General features: G+C 35.3%; 3 protein-coding genes and 1 non-coding gene across 4 annotated transcripts; 1 reads left to right on the top strand and 3 right to left on the bottom strand.

Annotated features, from left to right (window-relative positions):
* Positions 1 to 115: 115 nt before the first annotated feature.
* Positions 116 to 13351, bottom strand: LOC135598330 (homeobox protein LUMINIDEPENDENS-like). Its single transcript, XM_065091950.1, has 13 exons — positions 13020 to 13351; positions 10569 to 10596; positions 8716 to 8846; positions 6907 to 7355; positions 6729 to 6822; positions 6563 to 6656; positions 5171 to 5297; positions 5036 to 5087; positions 4918 to 4958; positions 4711 to 4796; positions 3583 to 4023; positions 1242 to 1828; positions 116 to 1165 (listed from the first exon to the last, which is right to left on the bottom strand). Exons 1-13 carry the CDS (start codon positions 13203 to 13205, stop codon positions 356 to 358), a joined length of 3126 nt encoding a protein of 1041 aa, XP_064948022.1. The 5' UTR covers positions 13206 to 13351; the 3' UTR covers positions 116 to 355.
* Positions 13352 to 15779: 2428 nt separating this feature from the next.
* On the top strand, positions 15780 to 20034 carry LOC135598329 (uncharacterized). The gene is made up of 2 exons (XM_065091949.1): positions 15780 to 16366; positions 19704 to 20034. Exons 1-2 carry the CDS (start codon positions 15899 to 15901, stop codon positions 19872 to 19874), a joined length of 639 nt encoding a protein of 212 aa, XP_064948021.1. The 5' UTR covers positions 15780 to 15898; the 3' UTR covers positions 19875 to 20034.
* A 3601-nt stretch (positions 20035 to 23635) lies between these two features.
* TRNAK-CUU (transfer RNA lysine (anticodon CUU)) lies at positions 23636 to 23708 on the bottom strand. Its single transcript has one exon. It is a non-coding gene; the product is annotated as a tRNA-Lys (tRNA).
* A 454-nt stretch (positions 23709 to 24162) lies between these two features.
* On the bottom strand, positions 24163 to 26628 carry LOC135597988 (acyl carrier protein 2, mitochondrial-like). Its single transcript, XM_065091502.1, has 2 exons — positions 26352 to 26628; positions 24163 to 24545 (listed from the first exon to the last, which is right to left on the bottom strand). Exons 1-2 carry the CDS (start codon positions 26550 to 26552, stop codon positions 24369 to 24371), a joined length of 378 nt encoding a protein of 125 aa, XP_064947574.1. The 5' UTR covers positions 26553 to 26628; the 3' UTR covers positions 24163 to 24368.
* Between the last annotated feature and the right edge of the window lie 527 nt (positions 26629 to 27155).

Here is a 27155-nt window from a genome sequence, read left to right as displayed (position 1 = left end):
AAATCACTGCCTCTTAATCGGGGGATCCACACGCTTGACATCTGCACCAATTAGATTAAGTTCTTTTTTTTTTTTTTTTTTGACAAATGTCAAATGATGAGGAAGAAAGAAGATATTTGTGATTCACTCCATATCATAAGTATTAGATACGTTAATGTTACCAGCCTACAAAATCATATCATGTGGAGGAGGGAATAATCTCACTTCATGCAGCATGACTTGTGACTCTCTTTCATTAATTAGCAATCGAAGGAGGAATGTTAAGTTTTCGTATCTCCATGGCGTCCGGGAATCAGAACTCGGGGGCCTGTGCGCAGTTCTATTCCATAACAAGCGAACAGAACAATACTAATCATCATCTCCGCCGGCCGTGATCATGATCCCGCCACCTTTTATCACCACCACCGGACCAGTGGCGGTCCCGACTCACAGGAGCCTGCTGCCTTGACCATTCCGGCCTCTTATCCCACCCACTGTCCCTTCTCGACCCGTCGTTGTAGCTCCAGCCACCCTGCAACTCGGGGAACGTTGTTGCCGGACCGCCGGTGGGGCTCCGAGCCTCCAACTCAATCCCGTTCCTGTCCTCCCCTCTTCTACGGCCAGGAAGCAGATGGGACGATGGCGCAGGGCCGCTGGGGTGAGAACCGTAGCTGTTTTGGATCGGAAAACATCTATCTGGTGTTGTGTCCCGCCTCACAACCGCAGCGGCGGCACCAGGAGCAGGAGGCCATGCCGGAGCTCTTGAGGCCTCAAACTTGGGTAGGGGATGGGCTGCTTGAAGTGTGTGAGGCAAAGTAGGTAAGGAGGGAATACCCGAAATGGAAGAGGGGCCGTGATCGAACGAGCCATGTCGAGGCATCGAGGAGATGACTGCTGTGTTGGGCAAACCGAAGTCAGGAACCGTAGACTGTTGCATCGGATACATGGCGTACGGTGTCTGGGGAGGTAAAGCGGGGGCCGAACTGGAGACTGGGGGAAGAAGACTCGAGGATGGAAAGATTTGCCTTGCTGAATCAATTGCCGCTGTCACTTGTGGCATCGATAAGATCGATGGTGCCAAACCAGGAGCCGCAACCGGAGGAGCTGCTGCAGGCCTGTTGCCGGGAAGATGAGGCTGCAGCACCGGAGTCCTCGAAAACACCGGGAACTCTGATCTCCAGCGGCCCTGAAAACAAACGAAAAAACAATAGAATGAGATAACACGATAGATTGGCATCAGCAGTTTGCAGCGGAGGCCTCACTCTCGCAGCTTCCGACGGAGGAGTTGGGGACGGAAGAGAAGCCGGTGGTTCCTGCACCTGGGGAGTTGTTTCAGGATGACTCTTCCCCTCCGGCTGTGCTACCTCGTTCAACATACCAGTCAAGGCGACGCCGTTTCTCTTGAGCATATCGAGCAGCGCCACCATCTCCTCGCTGCTGAGGTTCTTCCCCTGGGTAGAAGTCAAAGCAAAGACGAGGTCTGGGTTCTTCAGCAGCACGGCGAGCAACTCGAGGTCCGGCTCTGGAGCCCCGTCACTGGTTGATGGAACAGAGGCGGTGGTGGTGACAGGAGCTGACACAGTCGCAGGGGCTTCATCAACCTGTTTAACAGGAGAGGAGGAAGGGCCTTCTTCAACATCAGCATCTGGCGGCTGCTCTGTGGGGATTTCTGGCGTCAAGCTGTCATCGAAGTCCATTTCCAGGTCCCATGGCTCCTTTGGATCGTGCGGGATGTCTTGGAGGCGAGAAGACAAGGTTTCCTTCTCTCGACGTGTTCTCTGTGTTTGGGCATCAACTTCCTTGCTGTTCTCCCCCGCGCCCACACTCCACTCTACATTCATCTGCATCACTGCAAGAACAAGATATGGCAAGCAAGAAACTTTTAGATACGAAATTTGCATTTGGATACTGTAGCCATATTGTGCAGAACTTTGTGCCAACATTCAAGCTTTAAGGTTATAGTTCTCCTGAACTTAAATCCATATCAAGATCAGGGATAAACTAAATTGAAGGGCTTTCAGAATAATTATCTAAAACCAGCCACACAAAAAGACAATGAATGGATTTCCCCATGACGCATGCACTGCAGCAGGATATGTTGCTATCAAAGAGCATCACAGACATCATCTACTGAGCTGCCAGAAGCTTTAGGAGTACACAAATATGTACAAAAGAAGCATTTCCTCGGAATCAAAATGATATTGGCATGCAGCTTGATGATTAGAAGGGCATCATCCAGTTCCAAACCCTTCACCCAGACTACTATATGTCATAGTTCTCTCCATAATATTTGACATAGATTATCTGGAACCAAGCAGTAGTTCTCCAGTGTGGCTTCATCACAATGGCATAAATAGCAGTGTGTTCTGCTTTGAAGCATCTGGCAACAAGAGCAGAGTCGACAGAGAACAAAAACACAGCTGTTGCAAGTGTCTCAACAAAACATGTGCACAGTTGGTTATTTGTCTTTTATCTACAGAAAACTTAATCTGGAACAAAAATGTTACATCTTTGGTCATCATTCTCTGGGATGTCAACGGTCTCAAATTTTGTCCTGTGTTCAGTATGGCCAATTGGAATCAGAATAGAACATTCACCAATTAACATGATTCTTGCTAACCTGAACATTTACTGGTATAAGATAAACACAACTGCAGATAATTAGTATGGACTTCTCTGCCAATTTATCGTGAGATCAATAGCATTTTAATAGGTAAAATTTTGGTCTATTAGGAGCAGAAGATTTGGCAGCTGATACAAATACCGGTTGATGCAAGTATCAAATGTAAGTCAGTTTTCAATGATAAGGGACAATCCTTGGTGCCACAATAACAAAGGCCTTTTGTGATCCAGGTTTCCAGGGTTCATGTCATCCAAACAACCTATTTGCTTGCAAAGGTATGACCGCAAACAATGATCTCTGTGTTAGTAGGATCCTTGTATATTGCCCTTCTAATTCATTCTTAATAATCCCATGTTCAACATATTCATTTCAAGACCAAATAAATATGGACAATTAGCAATGCAACAAGTAACCACCATGAATAATGGTTGCATAAAGACCCCATCATCTCTCCGATTGCTTCTGTACCAATATATAACTCGCCTCAATAGCCAGTTTTGATTGAATCCCCTCTGGTACCTCTACATGGTGGTTCAGGAACCCGAATTTGTGTAAACATTGAGCAGCATTACATTGTGTCATTAACTAGTACTGCAGATTCCAATCAAGTTGTTTGACCTCAAGTATGGCAGGCACCAAAAGGTACGCTCCATCTACCACAGTGATACCATAAACATTGTTTGGGAAAATTCAATTCTCAATGTGTTTTTGGTAATTTAAAAAAAATTAAAATAATACACTACACAAACAAGCACTTGAAACTCTACCACAAGAAAAAAAAAACACAGCTTTTCGTTTTTTTGCATTCTTTATGTTTATTATCAAAAACCAAGTAAATGCAATGAGAATGACAAAGCGATTGCAAATCCTATCAAAAGAAACAAAACTGCAAAGTCTAAGTTTCACAACCTTATCGTTCCTTCCAATGTAAATGTTCCTAATCATAGCAGCACAGAAAAGGAGATTTATTACATAGGTACCTGGTGGTATCTTCCATTGAATCAGCTTGCAATTTAGCATCCCTGAAGATACTTGCTTTGGAGTTGAATCTGGATTTGAATTGATCAAAGTCTCAGACTCATTGAGAAGATTGTCTGTTGTGGAAACTGTTATGCTATTTTCCTCTTTTATCAGTGGAGGATCTTGAGGTGATTTACACTCAGACATAATATTGTTGGTCTGAGAAGCAGAAGATGCCTTGAGATCTTCATTTTTCTGTGACTTACTTCCACTACTGGATGGATCTGCTTTTCCATACTTATGTTGCATAAACATTGCACGCAACTTTGCTTTCTGTATATCATCAGCAGACATTGGGCGGCTATGGTTTGAAGATACCATTCTTACGACCTGTGCACTTCTACCTCCAGCCTTATGATCAGGCTGTTCAACCAGTAGAACTTTTCTACGTTCTTTGAATTCTGTCAATTGATAAGGAAATTACATATTCAAGCTCCCAACAATTTCTTAACAAGAAAGATGCAGGGAGAGAAGCTGATTACATTATTAGTTATTTTCTGGCCAATTCTTAGTCCATTTTCTACCTACTTAGCAAAGATCATAAAAGAAGTAGCATCTCAACACTTGATGCACATCCATATTCTACCTACTTAGCAAAGAGTGGCACTTGCACACAAGCCACATTTACCAATAATCACTACATGCTAGCATTGAATAAATCTTAAATGTGTTCATCTCTAGATAGGATACTACAAATTCAATACAAAAAGAATATTCTGGAGTAAAAAAGGTTATTCTGGAAGAGTATTCTGGAGCTAGTATGTAAGAATATTCACTACATACTACAAATTCAACCCTATTTGCATAACATGAAGAGTATTCTGGAATTCAAACTGACTTGATTATGCTTTATCTAGTTAACAGCAAGAAAAAAGGTAGATAATCTTTGGTGCCCCCTTCCACATTCTTTTGTCATCCAAGATGCAGTCGCATTTTAAAATGAATAGCCAATAAAAGCCTTATGTGGTGAGGTTCATAGTGAAATAAATTCAGATTTGTTATAGGAGTAGAAATATAAAGGAAAACGAAGTATCAGTAATGAGGAAGTGGAATAAGAAAAATGAGTATTAAATTTAGTTGAAGGATACTGGTCAATGAGACACTCCGGTCATGCTTTTTACTCGAGTCAGAAGATGCTGGAAGCAGCTTTAGTGTCTGTTTAGGCTCTGTTGTTCTGCATTAGAGAGAGAAATTTGTTAAGTAGTTTCTGCAAAGGTAAACTCACTAAAATCCTTAATACATAGAAAAAAAGACCTCAAAGCATGATAATCTGATAAACTGCAGCAAGAGAATACCTGGTTATTTCTGTACCTCCAGTTAGGGAAAGAATAAACTCCTAGCATTTAGAACAAAAATCAAGTCTTATTATTCTAAACAAATTTGTCATGATCTTTTTTATATAGAAATACTCACAGGAATGTCAACTTTGGACTGGCATAACTCGTCACCAAGAAAGCCACCCATCCTGTGGGACAAGAAACAGTGAAATCTAAGATGGCAAGAGAAAAAACTGGAATGGCACATCTCATAGTAGAAAGGAATACATGCCTCTTTTTATGAAGTGCCTCTATCTCTGCTGTATTGGAGGAACTAACAAGAGGTCTCTTTAAAGCCTGGCTTTTCTTGAATACTTTGCTCCATCGAGAAAGAAGGATCCTTGCCCTGTTTGATATGTCTGATCTCCAAATCAGATAAGTGAGTTCCAGTGAGCAATTATGAGAACCATAATAGAAGCAAAGAGCAGATATGTTCAACTTCTATAAAGAATAAATAGCAAAAACATTGGACGGTCAGAAACAGAACATTTGCATTCGAAATGTGTACGCAAGGTTTACTTAAGTTTTGGCCAGTCAAGCAAGGTCCTATTTACTGTTAAAAAGTATGTTAATTACACAGTGAAATTATCAGTCGAAGTACCTGCTTCAGTCCTGCAATTGCAATTGCATATGTATGAGATGACAAATCAAATACTTTGAACTGTGTAGAGGCATAAAAACTGATTTGATGGAAGAGATATGAAACAAAAATCTTAAAGTCCTTTTCACTTTCAAATATACTTAATATTACAGAAAAGAGGCAGCACCTAATTGATCACTGCACTTATATATATCTAAGAAAAAGTAGTAGATGGCACAATTTCTTTTGAACCAATTCTGCTAACAGCAGAAAAGCACAAGATAGATGAAAGGAAGGATTGCAATGCTGATAGGCACACATTTTGTCATAGTCAAAACATACTCTCCCAGAAAGTATCAGTACACACCATGTCAATCCATGCAAGATGTGCCAACATGTGGTTAGGCCAATTTATGGCATTTAGATGTGGCTAGGACATTTTTTTGGCATTATCCTGTGCTACAAAATAACAAACCTTGGGGGAAATACTTGTATATGGAGATTTGCAAGGAAATCTAGACAGGCCTACTATATCACAGCTGCAAGAGCACAAGATTTAAAAATCATTCTTTAGACAACAATACCAAGCTTGAAGGTGGAAAGGTGGCCAAATCTAGAAAAGGAAAGAAGCATCAAAAGACAAAAACTATCCTTCAAAGGCTCAACTAATACCTTAATGCTGCTGCAGGTGATAAAAAATTGAGACACAAAACAAAGATATATTCAAAAAGGATGATACCATGATAAAAAGATTGAGACACTAAACAAAGATATGTTCAAAATGGATGATACCATGTTCAAGTGTTAGAGAATTCATGATAACCGCCTAGTTTACCCTTTAAGAAGAGGAAGCATAGATATCCAACCAGTGAAAATAATATCTTGTTTATTCTTAAGCTTTTAGAGTAATTTCAATGTCCATATTGCCCAAATATTTACCAATTCAAACTAAAGAAAGACTGGGAAAATTATCCTAAAGCCAAGACACAACACTTAATATTGCTCAAAGTTTGACTGTCCTACTGCTACTCAACATGTACACACCTGATGTCCTATAAAATCGCAACCTGTTAACAGCTGGCACTATAGCAGACATGTGCACTGGCAAAGCTTTGTGTAGTGGCAGGTGATATAGAACCTGAACAAAAAATATCACTTTATTTCAATAACTCATAGGATAGCAGTTTTCATCAAATAGATAAATTAGGACCTTAAAAATGACAAGAAGCATGGTAGTTTGCTCTTCAGTAGCCGCTTGGCTCAACCATGTCGCCAAAATGCTGATGCCACCGTTATTTGAAAACCTAAGAACATGCAAAAGAGTTGACCCATTAAAATATAAAATTTATGATATCAGCTCAGGTTAAAAACAAACAACTCGAAATTACCAAATCAAAACTGCAGTGTTTTGAATGCAGAGAACCCATTCCAGCAACTTGACCTGCCCAGAAAATGTATCTTCCTTTCTCATCAAATTGAATATGTTGTCTAAAAACTCCTTATCATCAGAGTCAACAACAGGAACAGTTTTTTCCTGCGACAAGGATCGGCAGCCTTCTTCAACTTTCACAAGGCCGGTTGAGTTCGGAATGTCCTGCTGGTCAATTTTAACAGTACCAAGAGTTCCAGTGTTATCAGGAAACGGTTTAATCTCCCTAATAACAAGAGCATCAGCAGCATTTCCTGATGGCTCTTTGCTGATAGGCTTCAGCTGGTCTGAACTTGATGAATGTTCTTCATTGGATATTTTGGATGCTTCCAATCTAGTTGCTTTCTCACGTGACAAGCGAACAAGCTTTCTCACTCTTGAGCGCTGACCAGCAAAAAATTCTCTGACCTATAGGTTTTGATAGGGTAAATAATCAGTCCTTTATTCCAAATCAATTTATTTTTCATTCACAACTAACAGACGAAAATGGAAACCAAACAAAAAACTTGTCTTAGACATGCATACTATGATGCACGTCATACCAGAAATGGAGGTCAATGATGTGAGGTTTATTTGGTTGCTAAGCAGAATGTATAAACAATGCAGAAAAGAAGGGACGAAATTGAAAGGGAAATAAGAAAACCCAAGAATTTATTGTACTATGTTTGAAATAACTAGTGGCAAAAGATTCTTAATAGATGTGTCTTGAAATTTTTACCCAGCATCTTTCCAAGGCTTCAAGTGCACGTGACACATATACTGTTCAGATACCAGCATATATCTGTCATATATTCTTTCAAGCAATGCTCATCTGAGGATGTGGATTAGTATTACAACTTGCCACCACAACATATGCACTGACTTGCATGGATAAGAGCAAGCACACAATTTTACCAGAATGGTTCAGTGCTTAAACCATTCTTTTTCCATCGAGCCTACACCTAGTATGAAGACTAATTATGCACTTCATGAAAATTTGCTCATTTAATTGCTAACAGCTTTTCAATTTTCTTTTAGATGGTAAACATCAAAGGAAAGAGTTTATAAGAAATGAAATTAACAAAGGATGTCTCTGAAAAATGAGAAGGAACTATATGGTATATTCTGAATATAGATTGTATAGCATCAGCCTAGCTGACTTAGCAATTCTAAACAGGCTACAAACTGATATGTTACTTATAATGCCATAAAAGCATCTCCAATCTCTACATCATAAATTGCATACCACAAATCTACCTGATATCCTCGTCAAGCTAGCCACACTATCTAGATTAAGGGATTTAGAAATGGAAATAGAAAAAATCTCCCAGTCGAAAGGGAGTATTTTCTATGTCAAAAGATCCAAACCAAGTAATTCTAATGTTAAAAAGGCATTCCCAAAAGAAAGAGCCGAGTGTGACTTTCTTCATGCGATGTATTATGATACATTTACAGCATAAACTTCATCTACGATTTCTCAAAATTTTCTGCTAGGTAGGGGATGATAAAGGGGCAAAGATGTAGAACTAACTTGAATCAAAAAATAAATTTTGATTTTTGCAACGTATTATTTTTATCCACCCATCAAGAATCCTTCCTCTAAATCATTCTTTTTCACTCTACTTTGTCTCCTATCCCAATGCAACTCTTTCCCATCTCGAATAATAAGGTGGCCTTTCATACAGGTGATCTCATCAATTGAGTCATTGTAATGAGTTAATGACAGATACATAAGTGAAGCAATAAAACTGAAAGATCAGATCATATGATATCACATAAAGCAAAAGACCTGCGACACTGTAACCCCACAAAGGGCACTGAGTTCACGAGTTTCTTTTTTCCCAATTGTATCCTTGATAGAGAAAACTGACTGCAGGTACTTGACTGCTTTAGGGTTCAACAAATCCCTTGGCCGTTTCCCTGTAAAACATTGCATGATATCAAACTTTGCAGTAGAAAGTTCACATTAATTCAGCATCAAAAACAGCTTGAAGCATCTCCTATCATGAACATGTGATTTCCCAGAAGCGGCACCACTTAATAAGAGAAATGATGCAATCAATAAGAGAGCTGCTGGCCAAGTTTTCTAATTGATGATACTGTCATGTGGCTAGGATGCCAACCAATTTCCAGCAAAGCTGAACAGTGGTGGATATGCTTTTAAATTTCAAAGTCACTTCTGAATCAAATGCAAAGGTGCAAAAAAGCATACCACCGTTGAACTTAATAACATTCAGAGCATGGTAGGTTCACATCATCATTCATGTTACAACAACGAATTGAAATGTGAACCATTCTTTGCAAGCCAAATATGTATGGTGATGGGCCTGATGGCAATGCAGATCATGGCAGAGACATGGAGATACTTTTCCATGCACACAAAAGCTAGGGAATACTAGTTCTTCACACCTGATACAGATAGATGAGCAAATTTTGGTTCAATGCTTGTGTACTGGCTTCTCATCAATATGTGGCAGAATAGCTAAAAATGGCATCCCATGTAGTTTCTGAAGAAATTTAATGACAATTGAAGGCTCAAGTTGGATTTATTCTTGGTCCATATTAAACTTAGATTAAGTCATATAGATTTGTGGTCAAATTAATTGGCAAACAAAATCATGGGTAAGATTCTTGTAGTTACTAATTATTTGACAATCAATCCTAAGTGTTTTTTTTTTCATCTTTAGATTAGATACTCGTTCAAATCTCTGTACTTCTGGATGAATCTCTAAATTATACTACCAAATCAAAAACTCCTAAAAAATATATTGCTATTATAAGTCAACAGCAATAAGCCCTGATATGGTATGAACAGAAACTAATTGATCACATTAGTTAGGAATGCAAGGTAAATTGAATTGTTTTACTTTTTTTTTTCTTTTGAAAGTCGATTTGCAATCTATAAATAATAAAGGATGCTGATCTGTTTTCCACTGGTAAGAAGGATGTGAACAATGAAAACACTGCTTTTCTGAATGACCAATTTGACATCAACATGTTCTCAATTTAATTTACATTCTTCCTACGTGAGAAATGTTTTCTTTCAATATCATCATGCTAATCTTTCATTTTTCACTTTGAACTAATTATTCATATTCTATTTGATGTAGAGATAGAGTAATGCATGCAACAAACTGAAGCATATTATGACACTTTTGTTAATCAATCATGCAACCCCTTCCATCATCTTTCCAGCTAATGATAGACCAACACAGAGGTGCACATTAACCTTGTTAGTAACATTAGACAATTCTGAAAAGATTTTAATGTAGGTATCCAACACATATCGTCAACTAACTACTAATTCTATATGATTAAAACTTGCTACCTGAATTTGGTTTCAGATGTGACATTGTAACTATATAACAAATTTCATTACATTGGTAGGTAGAACTAGAAGTTCAATCAGATAAAACAACTTAAACAAAGGAAAAAAACTCATTCAAAAAGTTTATTGACTAGTTTACAATCAGATATCAAGAAATCCTGACAAAGCCAAACCTCAAATTATGGCTGAAAGTTAGCACTTGTGGTAAATTTATGGATCAAAAGTATAAAAAAAAATAGAAAAGTCTCTAAATTAATTGAAATTAATTTGAACTTGCAATAAACATAGTTACAAAACGCAAGTCAACGACTCACCAATTCGTATTGATAATGCACCAGCAGCCTGCAAGCAAATCAAAATGCACTTTTACTATCTGCCGTCTAAAACAGAAGATATATAAAAAAAGACAGTCTAATGGATCTAAATTAGAATGAACTAACAAAGAGCGCAAAAGATAATTATTTGTGCTCAGTCTCAAAAAGAAAATTATCAACAATCCAATGAAAAGTAAGATCATGTCACAACAGCAATAAGTGCAAGACAACACATTGCTGCTTCCTACAATTTGAATGACAAGGAGATCCACCAAGAAATACTGTGATCAAATGTACAAATAAATAGAAGAAACAGCAATCAGAATGTTTACATTGTAAAGTAAATATAGTGCAAAATACACATTAGGCATTTTTGGCTCCTGAAACTTGAATCATAAAGCTCCAACAAAAAAATTAAGATAAAAAAGATGTATGTAGTAGAACCAACAATTAGAATGTTCAGATACAAAAAATTAGAAGTCTGTCAATAGCAACAGATACATGTTTTCATGTCATTTTAGGAATAGTATAGGATTTTTGTTTTGATCCATCTTCCTATTGGTCAAGTCACAAATAGCCTTTTCCTTTTCATCTACATGCTCATATCAAGTCAATTAGAAAGAAACTTTGTTGCAGAAAGAATTGAACTAGATCAACAATTGAATCCAATTTTACAATTGCAGTACTTATTAATAGTTTACAGGCTTGGAACATCTTGTGGAGTCTGTAAGCACATATCAACTGAAGTTTTTGATCCAATTAAAATAAATAAAATTAGAAAAAATATATAGTTGTAATCACAGTTCTAAATACCATCCGGCCTGGTCCATATGGAACAATATTTACAAATTTGATGGCAAACCAGAAAACCTGGATCAGCCCCTCCCTCCTTCACTCCCTCACCTCACCTCCTGCATGACACCTGCTGCCTGCCCTCACCAACCTGCCCGCCAGTACTCCTTCCTTTCTTGCTCCTCCTCCTCCTCTTCTCCTGCTCCTCTCCTTGTCCAGCTTTCTCCGAAATGTCCCTCATGGTTGACCTTTTTATATTCCAGTCATCATCCATCCTAGACTGGATGAGTTGCTATTCTACTAAACAAGATAAGTTTAACTTTTACTAGAAAAATCTCCTCAATTGCTATCTCGTGTTTGGATATATTTTAATCAGTTTGTCATGCATTTGAGGCAATCATGCTCTATAGTAAAATTTTATGTTGTACTTATTTAAACTGCTTCAGTTGAGTAACACCTTAATTAATGAGATTAAAATTAAACTATTAAGAAAGGTAAGCTATCCAACGAGCCACACAGAAGCTCCATCTTCAAGTTTGTGTTGACTTTTACATTCTTTTTTTTTCATTTAGAAGCAAATTACAAGGGCAAAAGAGAGTTGCTGCTTCCAGTTCACTACATTAGATCATAGTATCAATAGCTACAAGCTATAAAAATTTATTGTTTTAAAAAAGAAACAAACTTGGCATTTTGAGTTTCTACTGAGCTAGCTTCCTAGATTATCGTCAGTTATACAATCTTTTCTCTTCAGGGATCAATCAATTTGTATAATCACATTATGTTCACAAACTAAAAAGCCAAAAAAGAACATTCAGCTGAAAGCAGTTACAATTAAATTTCTTGCACTCATAAGAGGAAAAGAAAAAAGGAAATCGTAAAAGAACTCTAATAACAGCTAGGAGGCTTTAAAATCATTTTCTATCTAAGAAAAAATTACTTTAGATATTGATTTATTATTCTAACAAATATACTAGGCTATCTCTCATTCATAACATCCATCAAACTGCTTCAAGACTTTGTTGCTCAACCAACCTCTTCTAAAGCTTCCAAAAACTATTTTAGTTCAAAAGTTGTATGTTTTCATGACAAAATTGGAATTCATCTTACATATTACAAACATAAGGTCGCACAGTTAATGATGTTCTCTTAAAAACTCTTTAGAAAAATTAAGAAAATGTGTTCCAACATATCTCAAAAACATTTCAAATATTAAAATTAATTAATCCTACATTCAAATTTTTCCATGAGCCTGAACTAAGGTCCCACCAGATACGAGTGCCCTCAAAAATGCATATAAAACAACTTGAGACCTAAAATCGTACAAACATGGCTAATCATCATACCTACAGGAAAAAAATAGCACCTCTATTGCTAAAATGTGCAGGACCATTCAAATACTTGATCAGAGATGGCTAATCAAGACATCACAGGAACACCACATATTACACGCAGACAACATGAGAAATTTCGTAAAATAAAAGAGACCTTATTCCACAAATTAATCCATAACATATACAAATCGCTATTACTGTACCAATAGGTGAAGCCCTAATTATCAAATCAAACCATGTTACTTCAAACAATAATTATTTTCCGTTGATTTCAATTATTCACAACTTACTGACCCAGCAATGCCCTAAACGAAAGAAGAAACCGTACCATTTCTTGGGCGAGGGGGTTCACCCCGGTGAGCTTGCATTGGGCGACAACAAGCTGCTGAAGCTGATCGATCTGGGAATGGAAGAGCTCCCTCTGGGAGTCGACGAGCCGCGCCAAAGACTGCATCGAGTCGCCGACGTCCAATTCCACGAGCGCACCCGCCGACTCCGCCACGACAAGTGCCATATCCGATCTGTTCGGCGAGGACGGGCGGGAGGCCGCGCATTAGGCAAAGGAAGGGGAAGATGTAGGGAGCCCCAGATCAAATTCGATCTAATTGGATCGAACCAATTAGGGTTAGGATTAGGGATACAAACGGGGTGATGGAAGACCGAAGAGGGGAAAAAAAGATGCAAGCGGCGAATGGCAACCTGCGATGTAAAAGAGGGAAGCCAAATTACATATATATCCCTATAAAAGAACGTGATTTACATATTTATTAATCCAAATAAGTCAGGGTAAATTTAAAAATATTAATATTAATATTAAATTATCATTTTTTTTCCGTAATATCATCTTTTAGAAAATAATAAGTGCTCCAGAAAAATAGAAACTCGAGACTTTTTTTTGGATAATTTACTAAGTAAATTATGTATATATTATGAGTTCCTCCAAAAATATATATATATTTAAAATAATATATTCATCTAAAATATTATATGATGATAACGATAAGGGATAAAATTATTTTTTCACGCAATAAAGGATAATCTGTAAGAATTTTTAAAAATTGAGATACTATATAAAAATTTCATAAAGATAAAAGCTTTTTCAAGAATTCATCCTAAGATTTTTATCATTTTGTATTTTATTAGTATGCTTTGTTACTATATAAGGAGGAAAGTAATAACTTTGGACAGCATTGTAAGAATTTTGCAATCCTACTATAATTGGACAATTTGTATTGTAAATTTTAGTGTTTTATTGAGTATATAGGTTAGAAAATAAGGATAAGTGTGTAAAATATTATATTTTTATGTATGTTTTTTTAGTTAAAAGATATTTTCGTCATATTCAATAATGTATAAGGAGGTTGAGAAGTGGATTCAAATATGAGACCTATCACTTATGTAACAATATATTAACAGAGATACATTTTTATACAATTTAGAATTCGAAGAAGTTTAGAATGGCTAATGTTAAAATATTTAATTCTTGCAGTGATGAGCCTTTCCTAAGTTAAACAAGATTAATAATTCGACATCTAATCTAACAACATAAGTTTGTAATATTGAACTCTAGATAAACCAAATGGTAAACATTCCAAGTTTTAATTATAATAAATACTGGCGACAATAATAATAACCATAATACTTGCTCTAAAGAAAGGGATAACATAGTTTTAAGTTGAATCTATTGTAGAACTTGTTATTAAAATCTTCCACAAAGAGGATCATCCTCTCCGATAAAAGAAATTTCCATCCAATATTTAATAGCACATTCATTTATTTTGTTCTTTTTTTTCAAATTTGAGTTTTCTAGTATTCGGAGAGGTTTAACTAATTGTCACGATCCGAGTCTGATGAGTTAACTAGCCTATTAACTTTATTTAGTCTAAACCACTGATCAAAATGCTTAAGCTCAAATTGATAGTAGTACACTCATCATACTCTTATAAGTCAATCTTATTCTTGTCCATTTTCGATATAGAACTAATCAGAGGTGTTACACTAATGGATTTGGTCAAAATATATACTCCAACCAACATAGTTAGCTTATATCAAGCCTTTGACGTTATATATATATATATATATATTCTTTAAAAAAAATCACTATGTACTTAGATAGTGTATGGACCAAAAAAAGAATAACTAGAGAGGTGGAGGGAATCAATCTTATGCTATGTGATAGTCGGAATCATCGAAAGAAGAAGATTGTTTAGTAATAGATGTGTTAGTTTCTAGCTGTATGACAATAAATATGAAGTTTAGTATATTATTACATAAGCAATAGATTTCATTTGTATATTATAATTATTTTTTTACTTTTAGAAATATATTTAAAAAAACTTAGAACTTTAATGTAAAAACTCATAAAAAAATAAAAAAATGACATAATCAAATGAACAAATGACACGATGAACTTTCTTTGATCAGAGCTCACGATGAATCATCTGATTTTATTCCTTCGGAGCATGTGAACTCTAAAAAATATTTTTAAAGGTAAAAGAGACCTGACAGACTTATGAGCCTTTAGTTTTCATACTTATCAATCAACGTGGGACTAAATGGACTTATCAAATTTGATATAATTTTACTAAATACAACTCTTAAGTTAACCAATTATATTTTTTACTTTTCATAACCCATCAATTATCAATTATTGGTCAAGACATACAAAAGATGATATCAGACAAAATTTAAATCCTAAAAATATTAAATTGATTGAAAGAAGGGGATAAAAAAGAAGAAGAAGAAAGAATTTGAAGAGTTTATTAGAGATATTTTATAAATATTAAAAGAATGATAAAGAAGCTTAGAATTCATAGTTCTTTTGACTATTGACAATCATTTATCATTGATAATTTTTTTAAAATAATAAAAATATTTTTTTATAAATATTAAAAACAGTATACTTGCATATGATAATTTATATATATTAAAATTTAAAAAAATAATAAATAATAAATAGTAATGTAAAATGTTCCCATTTGAAATATTCCCTTTAGATCCTAAATGAGTCCAAAGACATGAGTTCACTTCATAAACTAACCAATATAAAGGATACAAAGGTGAAAGCATCCACGACGGGCTCTTTAATTTTCATTTATGGACGCTATCCCGTAAAATCCCAAATCCTGAAAGCAATTTATATAACCCTAAATCATTCCACTACATTCTTGTTCGAAACCAGAGCGAGCGGCGAAAACCTCGATCTCCATGGCCACCGTTCGCCTCCGCATCCGCGCCGCCCGCGTCCCTTCCTCGTCCCCCCCGCTGCCTCCGCTCCTCGCTCGATTATCGCGAACGCATTCCACCACCACCGACGCCGCTCCCGACGATGCCTCGCCGCCTCCCGTGCCCCATCGCCGCTACCCACCCCCTCGGCCGCACGAGTTCTCTAAGCCGTGCGAGCTCATCGGGACCTGGACTCCAGGCGCCAACCCTCGGGAGGCGGCGGCGAGGCTTGATCGGCTGCATCGGGACTACAGGAAGCAGATGAAGCAGGTCCGAGCCAAGTACGCGTACGAGATGGAGCTGCTGAGGATCGAGAACCAGCGCAAGGATGATGCCCGGCGTGAGGCTGCTCGCCTTGCCAACGTGGAGCGGAAGAAGGCGAAGGCTGCTGCAGCCGAGACCCGCGCTGCGGAACGGAAAGCCTTCAAGGAGGAGCTTCGCCTAACCCTAGTATGTAGCCTTCTTCTGTTGATATTTCTGATTCTTTTTATTATCCGAGACTTGGATTGGATGATCTTATAGTATGTGTTATCATGTCGAACAAGTCATGTCCTCAACCAGATCGAGAGTTTCTTCATGAATTTGAGTTGCTAATATAATACTCGTTACATAGACTGGAGTGCGGGAATTGGCACTGATATGTGATTACTGTCATTTTAAGAATATATGATACATGATCGTTGCTACCTTTGGATGTTTCCTTAAGATTGAACTTTTTGTTTTCTCAGACGTACAATTTCTGGGAGACATCAAAGCAAATATTCAGATAAATTTGTTATAGCCAATAATGAAAGCCATATTCAGAAATCAAAGCCGTTAGCCCATTGGAACTGAGTTATGCGCCATCTAGGGATTATTTTTTATGGAAAATAGCTGACTTTTTAATCTATCTGAAGTCCTCTCGTTGCCCTGTTTTTTAATTTTATTTTGTCTACGTTAAAGACTCTTTGGAAGTTAGTGGGAGTGTTGCATGAAAATAATAGAAGTAACAGTACATGTAGCCATCTTTTTAGTTTCAAAATAACCCATAGTTAACGTGACTTTTTATTTCTTATAGCCAGAGATGTAACTCAATTGATTCACCAATATCAAATATCAAACTGCCTCATACCAGAGACTCATGGCATTGTTGGGGATCATCCAAACTATTGTTGAGTGGGTTCGCTACTGGATGGATGTCAAACTTATATATTATTGATTTAAGTTTTGTTGGTATACTTAGTTGCACTGAAGTAGTAGGTTGTTTCAGGCTCAATTTTGGAGCCCTGTGTTGTATATATTGATTCAATTGAGGTGCAGCTAATGTGTGTATGTGTGTTTCATGGTCTTTCTCATAAGGCGCTACTCCTAACTGGTTTACCTCCATAATTTTACATTTTTATTATTTTCATTATTATTTTGAAAATCGAGAATGCAAAATTTCCATTTATATTTAATTTTAAGGGGTTAAAAGTTTTGGTTGTTAAGAAAAGTAAAAAACATAAAATTAGTAGATGAGCACATTTTGTGAAGAAGAGAAATGAATAAGATCTTTCAACAACTATAACATGCTGCGTTATGTAGAAGATATGTTCATCAAGAGCTTGAAGTTGACCGATTATATGAAAATTTTGGAGGAATCTTTGACATTAGGCATGATGAATCATTAGGTGTGAACATTAGGATCTAGCACATTGACTATCGAAACTTGATCTTCACATTGAAGGATCTAATAAATGGGGATTTATATTTTTATGCAACTTGAAATGATGAATCTAGGCTTTGTTTCTTGTACAGTTAAATATTTGTAACTAAGCTTGCGAACAACTTGCTATTTATGACAAAACTTGGACTTTGTGGTTTCTTTTCACAAAAAGATGTCTTTGTATAAACTAGGTGACTCAAACCAACTAAAATAGAATGGATGGCAATAGTCAGATCATTTTAATGGTTAATTTTTGGGAAATGTTGCTATTGTTATAGCAATGACTATTTAGAAGCCTTTTTATGGCCATTAAAATGCATGCTCAATGCACATATGATAATGAAAACAAAACTAGAATAGAATATTTTCATCTCAAAATCTAATAGATAATTATTTCTCTAAGTCTGGTTGCAACTTGTTCGAGTTGCACCCCCCACACATCTTGGTTTGGGTTTTCCAATTAGACCTGTTTTTATTGCATCAAGCCCATCCACATAACAAAACACTGTCTACTTTTGTTTTGAAACGACACTGAGCAAATGATAAGCTCAAACTCTATTTCCACCATTTGCCTCCTCTTTTTATGCAACCAACTTTTGTCATCCTCACCCTCACCACAATTGTCGTTTCTCACCCAAAACCTACAATTCCAGTTCTACCATTTTGCCCAATGCTGATAGACCAACTTCTGCAGCCTATTGCCACTTTTTTGTCTCGATCATATGAGTTCTCCAGACCATGTGGGTTCGTCAAGAGCTACGGCTTGACCAGCCTTGGAAGGTGAATATGTGGCTCAAACAGCTCCAAGTAGCGAATGAAGTAGATATTTCACCTAGTCCATGTATGTGATGGAGCCGTTAAGGATTGAGCAGCAGTGGAAGGATGTCACTTGGAACAAGGCTGCTTGCTTCACCAGCAAAGAGCAGTAGGGAAGGCCATTTTCACTGAGCAAGAAGGCCTTCTAGGAGATACATCCTTCTTTTCATATTTGTTACCTATTTTCCCCATAAAGTTTCAGTTCTCTACGTTTGTTAGTTTGAGTGATATTATAATATTACTGTTACTTTCTTGAACAAGTCATTTTTCAGATTTTCTTCATCAATTTGAATTTCTATTATAATTAATTGTTAATTTTCGTCTCTTTGTTTTCATTTACATTGGCCATTGCACAAATATTGCCAGGACACAAGTAATAATAGATATCCTTTAAGAAGTATAAGATTGTCACTATTAAGAATTAGGATGCTTTAGAAGCAAATAGTGATGCCCGATATTGGGAGTAAATGGTGGATTTTCTTGATATGAGAGGCTTGGGCTTAATACTAAGGTTTAAATCTCGGTCTTATACTGGCTTCAGTAATTCTCCTGGAACAATAGACGGTGTAACAAGCTGCATACCGAGCTGTACCTCTTGGTTTCAATAGAAAAGAAACCTGTAGGTACTAGACCATAGATACCGCCACCGGTCGGACTGGTAAATTTGTATTGTTTTTAGAATTATTCTTACTACTAGTAATTCGATCAAGAGCATTTTAGGTCACATGGTTTATAACACCTTACAAGTTACTAGGCTAGTCCACCTGTTAGTTCAACTCATGGCACACATTAAACTTTATATTGAACACGGGCATCAACCAGAGTTGTAGCCAATGAGGGAGTGAAAGACCATAAGTTTTCATGTATGTGTGCCTTATCTCAATGATATGTGCACCTTTGTCCTAGATTTCAATAGACCTTGATGCCGCACTGCACCTCGAGCTTCCAGGGAGCTTTTGTTGAATGGTTATCTCACAAATGTTTGTTGAAGTTATTTTTGTTCTCTTTTCTTAATGTTGCCATAGTTGTTGGAGCTTTGTTCACTAAACCTGGTATTATGTTCATTATGAGGCTGGAAACATTTCACGGAGATACTTTTGCACATACAATTACTCTGGCCTAGCACATAGAATCACCTTTGTGCTTTTCACAGCGAGCCACCTAATATGCATGGATATATATTTATATTAATCAATGTACATGAAACTTTTTATCTTTATTTTTAGCAATTGACATGGCACCTTGCTTTGTTGTTGCTTTTTGATGACCATTCTAAACTGTTTACAGTTGAAAGAAAGAACTCTGAAATTGGAAAGTTGGAGGGCAAAAGAGAATCTGAGGGAAGAAAAGGAAGCCGAGAAAAAAGAGCTTTTACGTCGCCAGAGTTCCGTGTGGATTAAGGATGAAAACTTTGAGAGAAGAATGCTGGAGGCAATAGTTGATACCACACCCCTGTAGTCAAATCTGATCTTCGTGAGATTAAAGGTTTGTCCCCTTTCCAACTTCATTTTGATGCTTTGGATGCTGCTTAGTCCAATAATATAATGGAACTGCTATTCAACAAAGAGTGTAGACTGGATTCAATACCATCAAATTAAGATCTTATTTTGTTGATCTAGTGTAAAATCTTCTGTTGTCTCTGCAAAACGGAGGGAGTTCCAGTCAAGTTTAGGTATTTTTTTATGAAAATTTGCATGATTGCTAATTGTACTATTTACTATCTTATCATTATAAACATAACTCTTTTTTTTCATTTTGATGATTTCGTGGACATAAATACTCCTAGCTGGTGTCAATTATTACATTATTAATTTTTAGTGATAAAATAGTGACTATCTTAGTAGTGATTTAAGTTTCACCCAGAAATCTTTACATTAAACTTTGCTGCAGAGTATATTGGAGAATAGGTAATGTGATATGTGTTACTTCTTGTCGCATTATTTGTGCATTTGCCAATTGTCATGGACTTCAAATTTTGCTAGCCCTAAATGCTCCCCTACCACATGGTTGGAGGGTAGAAAGACGAGATCTCAGCCTCGTTGATGAAAGTATATTGCACATACATGAAGTAAAAGCCAAGGATAATAGTTTCACGCCTCATTGGTATCTTTTGGCTTTTAAATTAGCTTTGCACATTTGATCACGAGTTTGACAAATTGTTATAACAAATGTAGCAAATAACAATTATTTACTATGTTCGTTTTTTCTATGCAACATTGATATTGGTAGAAATGATATAGTAAAATCATCCAATCGTTGTATGCAATTGATGTGAAATTATGTACCATAACAAAATTTTTGGCTTCAAGATGTCACTTACTCGTATTCTTTCTAGTCACTTTATAGTAGGTGTGTTACATAAATCTTTTGTCATTATTAAGATCTGAGAGATATCCTTAGTTAAGGATATTTAAATATTTATTTATAATTTTTTTATTAAGATTTTTTTTAAAAAAATTCTTTGTCTCTCATCAGACTACTAATGGTTATTATGTTACCTCTTTTAATTGTTGCATGCATTTATAATTTCTATTAAAATCTTTTTAGGTCTTTTAAATATATATATTTATGTCATCTTAAATGATACTCCTTTATTAAAGGCAACATCTACACGTGCATGAATAAATAAAATATTTATTTTTATCTTTATACTAACTTCTTGTTTTTGTTTCAATATTTTCATCTCAAAAATATGGTTTTTTTTTTTTGTATATTTTGTTTCTTAGTTATCAAACATTAAGATCCATAAATCATTGTTGGTTTAACCTGATGATCACACAACTTTTTATGCTATTCATCATTTTAACTATCTTCTTTTTATTCTATAAATAATATTTTTCATTAATCTCTATCTTATTGAATAATTGATTCAAGAAACTTAAAACTTTTACTTAATAGAATTTCTTGTTCATCTAACCTAATTATATACTTTTATCTATTTATGATTTTGCTATCGTCATAAATTTAATTTTAATTTTACTTAATTTAAAACCTTTAGTTTTGAAGGATTGTTGCAACAACTCTCGTTTATAATTATTTTTATTTAAACTCTCATCAACAACATAATATTATCAGCAAATAATAAATATCGAATGATTACTAAGTTTTAATAGAAAACTTACCGAACAAGCTCCTTATAGTTTTAATTCTAATAACTATATTATCATATATATTTTTTATAAATCAATGAAGTTGGTTGATATATCGTTCTTTTTTAAAACTCACAATAGTAAATCTCTAGAAACTCTATTATATGTCTGTTTTAAAAATCAATAAGAAGTGTATATATATATATATATATATATATATATATATATATATATATATATATATGTATGTATAAAACTAAATTGATTTTGGGATATATTTATTTTAAATCTTATCCTAAGTTCGATTATCCTCCTCTAAAGTTTATGATTTTAATTCCTCTATAACTAAAATAATTTTAGATGTTATCTTTATTCTTATAAGTTAGCATTAAAAATAGTTCTTCTTCTCTTCATTAAACATGTTTTTAAATTTTAAAATATTATTAAATAAATTAGTTAACCAAGTTATTCCTTGGTCTTTTAAACTTTTTCAGATCTTAATAGCGATATCATCATATTTCATACTTTTACCTATTTTCATCTTTCTTAAGGCTTCTTTTACCTATCTCTAATCTTATGAACAAATATATATTTATTAGATCTATCATCATAAAAATAATTCTTTAATCTTTTCTTAATCTTGTTATCATTAATAAGTATTCTTTCATTTTCATCTTTAATATATATAAAAATTATCTAAATCTTTGTGCTTTCTTTTTTTAGATCTACTAATTTAATATTTTATTTTCTCATCCTTACTATATAACATTGTTATAAAAATTATCATAAGCCTTATATATTATCTTACTAATAACTCTTTTAGTATTTTTAAGATTTTGTATCTTTTAAAAAAAATTTCTCATTTTTATTTTTTATCTATCTTTAGAGCAAGATCTTTTGGTAGTAATTACATTTTGAACTTCCTCACACCACCACAACCGTTTTAATTATATATTAGCCCCTATATTTGGATTCTACTAGCATTGTGACTCTAATAGGGTCCAAGTATAGGGGTAATATTGTCTTTATATTTTTCAAAAATCTTCTTTACTAAAATTTAATCTTATTAACTATTATAGTCTAAGTGGTATTAATATTATCCCTATCTAAGTTTTAAGTCATCTCATTTTTCATCATATTCTTAAAATATTTTACATTATTATCTTTAAAATTTTATGATTTAATCTTCGTAAAATTATTTGTTATCTATTTTTTTATTTTTTATAATAAATATATAATACCATATTGATTTGTTAAGCTTTTATCCGGTATAATTTTACAATTCTTACCTATAATTTTATTAAACTTTCTAATAAGCACAAAAAACATAATCAGGTGATCACTCTTATAAGTTATTAAATATTTTTTCTTGAAATAAATATTAACAATAATGATATGATACAAAGTTACAAAATATAAAATCATGACCAATTATATATGCCTTTTAGTTCTAGATATCCGATGAATGATATTATCTAGGTAACTTGAGGGGCGTAAGTACTTATAATATTCAAAAACCTATATTTGTTTTTAATTATTATCATAATGTATAATAATTACAGTCCCTAAGTGAGAACCTTTACTTGCGTTTCATCACATCCATGCCACCTTTTGAGCAATCTTCTAATCCATCGATCGCATTTCGTGATATCTAAATATCTCGTATTACTTTCGAATATCAACTTAGTCTCATTTTGACACTTAATCTCTTATAAGAAAATAATATTTATTCTTAATTATTATCATAATGTATAACAATTATAGTCCCTAAGTGAGAATCTTTACTTGCGTTTCATCACATCTATGCCACTTCCGAGTAATCTCCTAATCCATAGTTTGTTTCGTATTTCACAACAAATAGGTACTACCTCTTATTACTTTCAAATATTAACCTAGTCTTATATCGAAATCGTATAAAATCTCTCTCGTAAGTAAATGATATTTATTCTTACTCATTATCTTAATGTCTATCAATTCTAAATTCTTAATCATTATCATAATATTTACCAATTCTAATCCTTTTTGAATAAAAATCTTTGCCTACACCACATCCAAGCAATCTGAAATCAATTAGTCTTATTCGGAACTGCGGTTGACATTGATGGTATGGTATTAAAAAAAATATTTAATCGCCCACCGTGGGGCTCGAACCCACGACCACAAGGTTAAGAGCCTTGCGCTCTACCAACTGAGCTAGACGGGCTTGTTTAGTTATTTGACTCTATAATCATTTGATATCTTCATGTCTCCTTATGGGTCTACTAAATTAGTAGAAGGACAAGATTTCTCTTTGCCAACCTATGGTGTTAGCCACTCTCTCTCTCTCTCTCCTATTTCCTTCCTCCAATTTTTTCCCCCCCTCCATGCTTCCCTCATTTCCAATACATATATATTCAGTTTGTACTGGACCTGTAGCATTTATGTAATCTGTAAGTGCCAAAAAGAAAAAAAGGAAAAACCCAACTACAACAGATGAATACAGCACTTATGAAAGGCAACCGGCAACCTGTATTTGGAGTATTTGTTTGATAGACTATCCATCTTTTGAAAGGGCCAATATAGGGATGCACGATGACAAAAATGCGAGCAAATATGCTCATACAAAGCTCATATCGGAGTACCAAATAGCTCACATCGTCAAAAGACAATGAAAAACATAACCAACTAAATGCCTAAAATGTTTATTAACTTCAAAACAACTCAAGTTAGACGAAAGAGCATTCGATATCCATAAAGCAAATTGCTTGAACCAAACCATCAAAGAAAGACGATGGTTCTGATACAACAGCTTAAACTTGTTATTTGATCAAAATAGACTAGTTGCTTTTTTTTTTCTCCTGACAAATGGAAACAATACGAATGCTCATTTTGCCTGGGGATGCGAGGCGATGAAGTCAACGGCAACTTTTATGCAGTCAATCTTGTCTGCTTCACTGTCGGGGATTTCAAACCCAAATTCTTCTTCAAGAGCCATGACAACCTCCACGGTGTCTAAACTGTCAAGACCTAGATCCTTCTGGAAATGAGCATTTGATGTGACCTGCGATTACCATAATATAAATGATGAACCCTTTAGTGTAGGACTTTTGCATAGTTTCCAATTTTATGACCTCGGCTGGGAAACAAAAACTTGACATTAATAAGTATCAGACTGTTACTTCTGTCATTTGCAGCCAATGCCAGATGAGCAAACTATTAGTTGTCAAATGAAGTGACAGGAAAGTATGCATCTTAAAACCTAACTTTGGAGGTGTCTTCAGAAAATATCCTTAAACACTATTTCGGGAAAATACATACCTTCTCTAGCCCGGAAGATTCTCTAATATGAACAGTATAAGTTTCCTTATTCAAAAGCTATAAAAAAAATAGCCAAAATACTTGTAGGTATTATAGATCCTAACAGAGTTCGCAAAATGTCCATCCTGGTATTTCATGTGGTCCATTTCACTCTTCCTAATGAGATTCATTTGACAAACTTCACTCATGGTTACAGCAAATGAAACTAAGGGCAGGGAACTGGTGAACTTAGTTTGGTTGAAGGAAGCAACCAAGGAAGTGAACATTCCAATTCAAACAAAGGGGATCCGAAATTGATTTCGTGAACTGATAAGTAAAAATAATGCCTTCTTCTTTCAAAATCTATTTCCCTATTTTTTCAAAAGCCACCTCCCAAATTATTGAGTATTGCCTAACAAACATAAAAAGTATAGATGTACCTCTGCGTCACTGATCGGGTTGGATTGTCCAACAAACCTAAGATATGTATCGAACCTAGCCGATCCTAATATTAATATTAATCTTGAGAACTATGCCTTGAATCAAACAACAGGAATTGGACTCTCGCTTCTTACAATGCTTAGAACTTAAATTTTGTGGGGCAAGGCCGACACACCCTACCATTTATAGTCAAACACACCCTTAGTGTAGCCATCGTGCATATTTGATACAAAACCTAAGAGACTCACTAAAAATAAAGTAACAGTTGGCTGGTTGCATGTAAATTACCCAAAAAGTATAACCCTGCAACATGGTTCCAACACGTAAAGTTCAAATTGACAACTCCGATGGTTTTAGCAATTATCATGTTATATAAAGTAGCAAAAACAGGTTCAAAACGTACATGTATCACCAAGGTAGAATTTCTGAAGAATGGCTTGCTATTAAGCATGCCAAAAATCCAACAAGAAGACCTCATTGATACTACAACAAACATTATGATGCTACTTCTACACTACAATCTCACTGTTGAAGACAAAATGTTCTAAGAAACAATATGCTGTGGAACAAAACCAGTTAGAGTGCACATTATATCTCATAATGTGACTATGTCAATAATGAATCAAAGAAATCATAATATGACCATGTCAATAAAAGTGGACTTAAACAAACAAAAATGGTTGATAGCCCTAACTTTTCTATGCTTAAGAATATAGTCTAATAAAGCTTCTGCAGGTAAAACTGGCCCTCAGGAACTTCGATCAGATATATGAATTGCAATATCACATAAGAACTAACACACAATAGTTATTTTGGTTCTTAAGTAGATAATGCTCATACATTTTACGATGTATCATAGCAGTTTTGCTTCTTATGTAGCATGTAAATATACACATCGTTGCAGCAAACACCGATCCTGACAACGCAACCTGATCGACAACATTTGGTTATCCTACATGCTTAGATGCAACGCATACTCCCGCTAGTGTAAAGATTATCCCCATCCTCTCATCCCAGGAAAACCCAAACCCACAAAAAAACCTAGTTTGCACTGAGCAATTCGGGTCCAGCAGGAATTGAAACCAAAAAGGTCAGATCGATTTGATCAGTTCTGAAAGAAGCCAAGTACCTTGGAGGGATCGACCTTCTGGAAGTTCTTGACGACGGTGATGATCCGATCAGCAACCTCAGATTTATCGAGGAAGGAGCCCTTCACCTCGTCAGAGAAGCCGCAACGAAGGAGGCTAGCGAAGGGAGAGGACACCTGCGGCGCCGATGAGACCACCCGCAGCCTCAAGTGTCTCAGAATCGCGCTTCGCACCGCCGCCATCGGAGAGAGAGGGAGGGAGAGGGGGAGGGGAGTGGCTATTGCGCTCAACTCGAAGATGTCCTTCTTTTGTTCGGGTTCGGATCGGTCACAGTTTAATTAGGCATCGTTTAGCGGGTTCGGGTTCGGATTCGGATCGGTCACAGTTTAAGTAGGCATCGTTTAGCGGCCTAATTTGTTCGGCTATTTCCGTGAATTATAAAATCTAAATGATAAGAGCTTTTATATATTTATTATTTTAATATTAAAAAACAAACGTATTTGTTCTATAAATTTCAATATAATATTTAAGTCCTCATGTGCCACTTCAATATATTATAAATTTCAATATAATATTTGTTATTATCCATAAATTTGGTTTTTTGAACTTAGAAAAAAAATAGGTATTTTTTTTTACAAAATTAAGATTAACTCCGGCTTCAATTTGATTTGAATCGAGATCATATCATTTGATATCAATGATTCGATTCAGTTCCGATTCCAATGTCTAAGAGTTAGAACAAGAACTAATAGCGTTGGTTCGATCTCGAATCAATAAAAACAAAAAACTATATGCACCTATAAATGATGAATATGTCCTTCTAATAGTTTAATAAAAAAATTAAA

This window comes from Musa acuminata, chromosome BXJ2-1 (genome assembly GCF_036884655.1).
Source record: "Musa acuminata AAA Group cultivar baxijiao chromosome BXJ2-1, Cavendish_Baxijiao_AAA, whole genome shotgun sequence".
NCBI classification, from domain to species: Eukaryota; Viridiplantae; Streptophyta; class Magnoliopsida; order Zingiberales; family Musaceae; genus Musa; species Musa acuminata.
Note: the sequence above shows the minus strand (reverse complement) of the source record. Positions and strands in the feature narration are given on the sequence as shown.

Bases quoted from the DNA above. Each gene is read 5' to 3' on its own strand.
- LOC135598330 (XM_065091950.1), bottom strand. From the start codon at position 13,205: ATGGCACTTGTCGTGGCGGAGTCGGCGGGTGCGCTCGTGGAATTGGAC. The intron at 7,356-8,715 runs GTCTTTTGCTTT...CAAAACCTATAG, and splicing joins GTGGGGTTACAGTGTCGCAG to GTCAGAGAATTTTTTGCTGG. The intron at 1,166-1,241 runs GTGAGGCCTCCG...GTTTGTTTTCAG, and splicing joins CTCCGTCGGAAGCTGCGAGA to GGCCGCTGGAGATCAGAGTT.
- LOC135598329 (XM_065091949.1), top strand. From the start codon at position 15,899: ATGGCCACCGTTCGCCTCCGCATCCGCGCCGCCCGCGTCCCTTCCTCG. The intron at 16,367-19,703 runs GTATGTAGCCTT...AACTGTTTACAG, and splicing joins AGGAGCTTCGCCTAACCCTA to TTGAAAGAAAGAACTCTGAA.
- LOC135597988 (XM_065091502.1), bottom strand. From the start codon at position 26,552: ATGGCGGCGGTGCGAAGCGCGATTCTGAGACACTTGAGGCTGCGGGTG. The intron at 24,546-26,351 runs GTACTTGGCTTC...TGGTAATCGCAG, and splicing joins AGAAGGTCGATCCCTCCAAG to GTCACATCAAATGCTCATTT.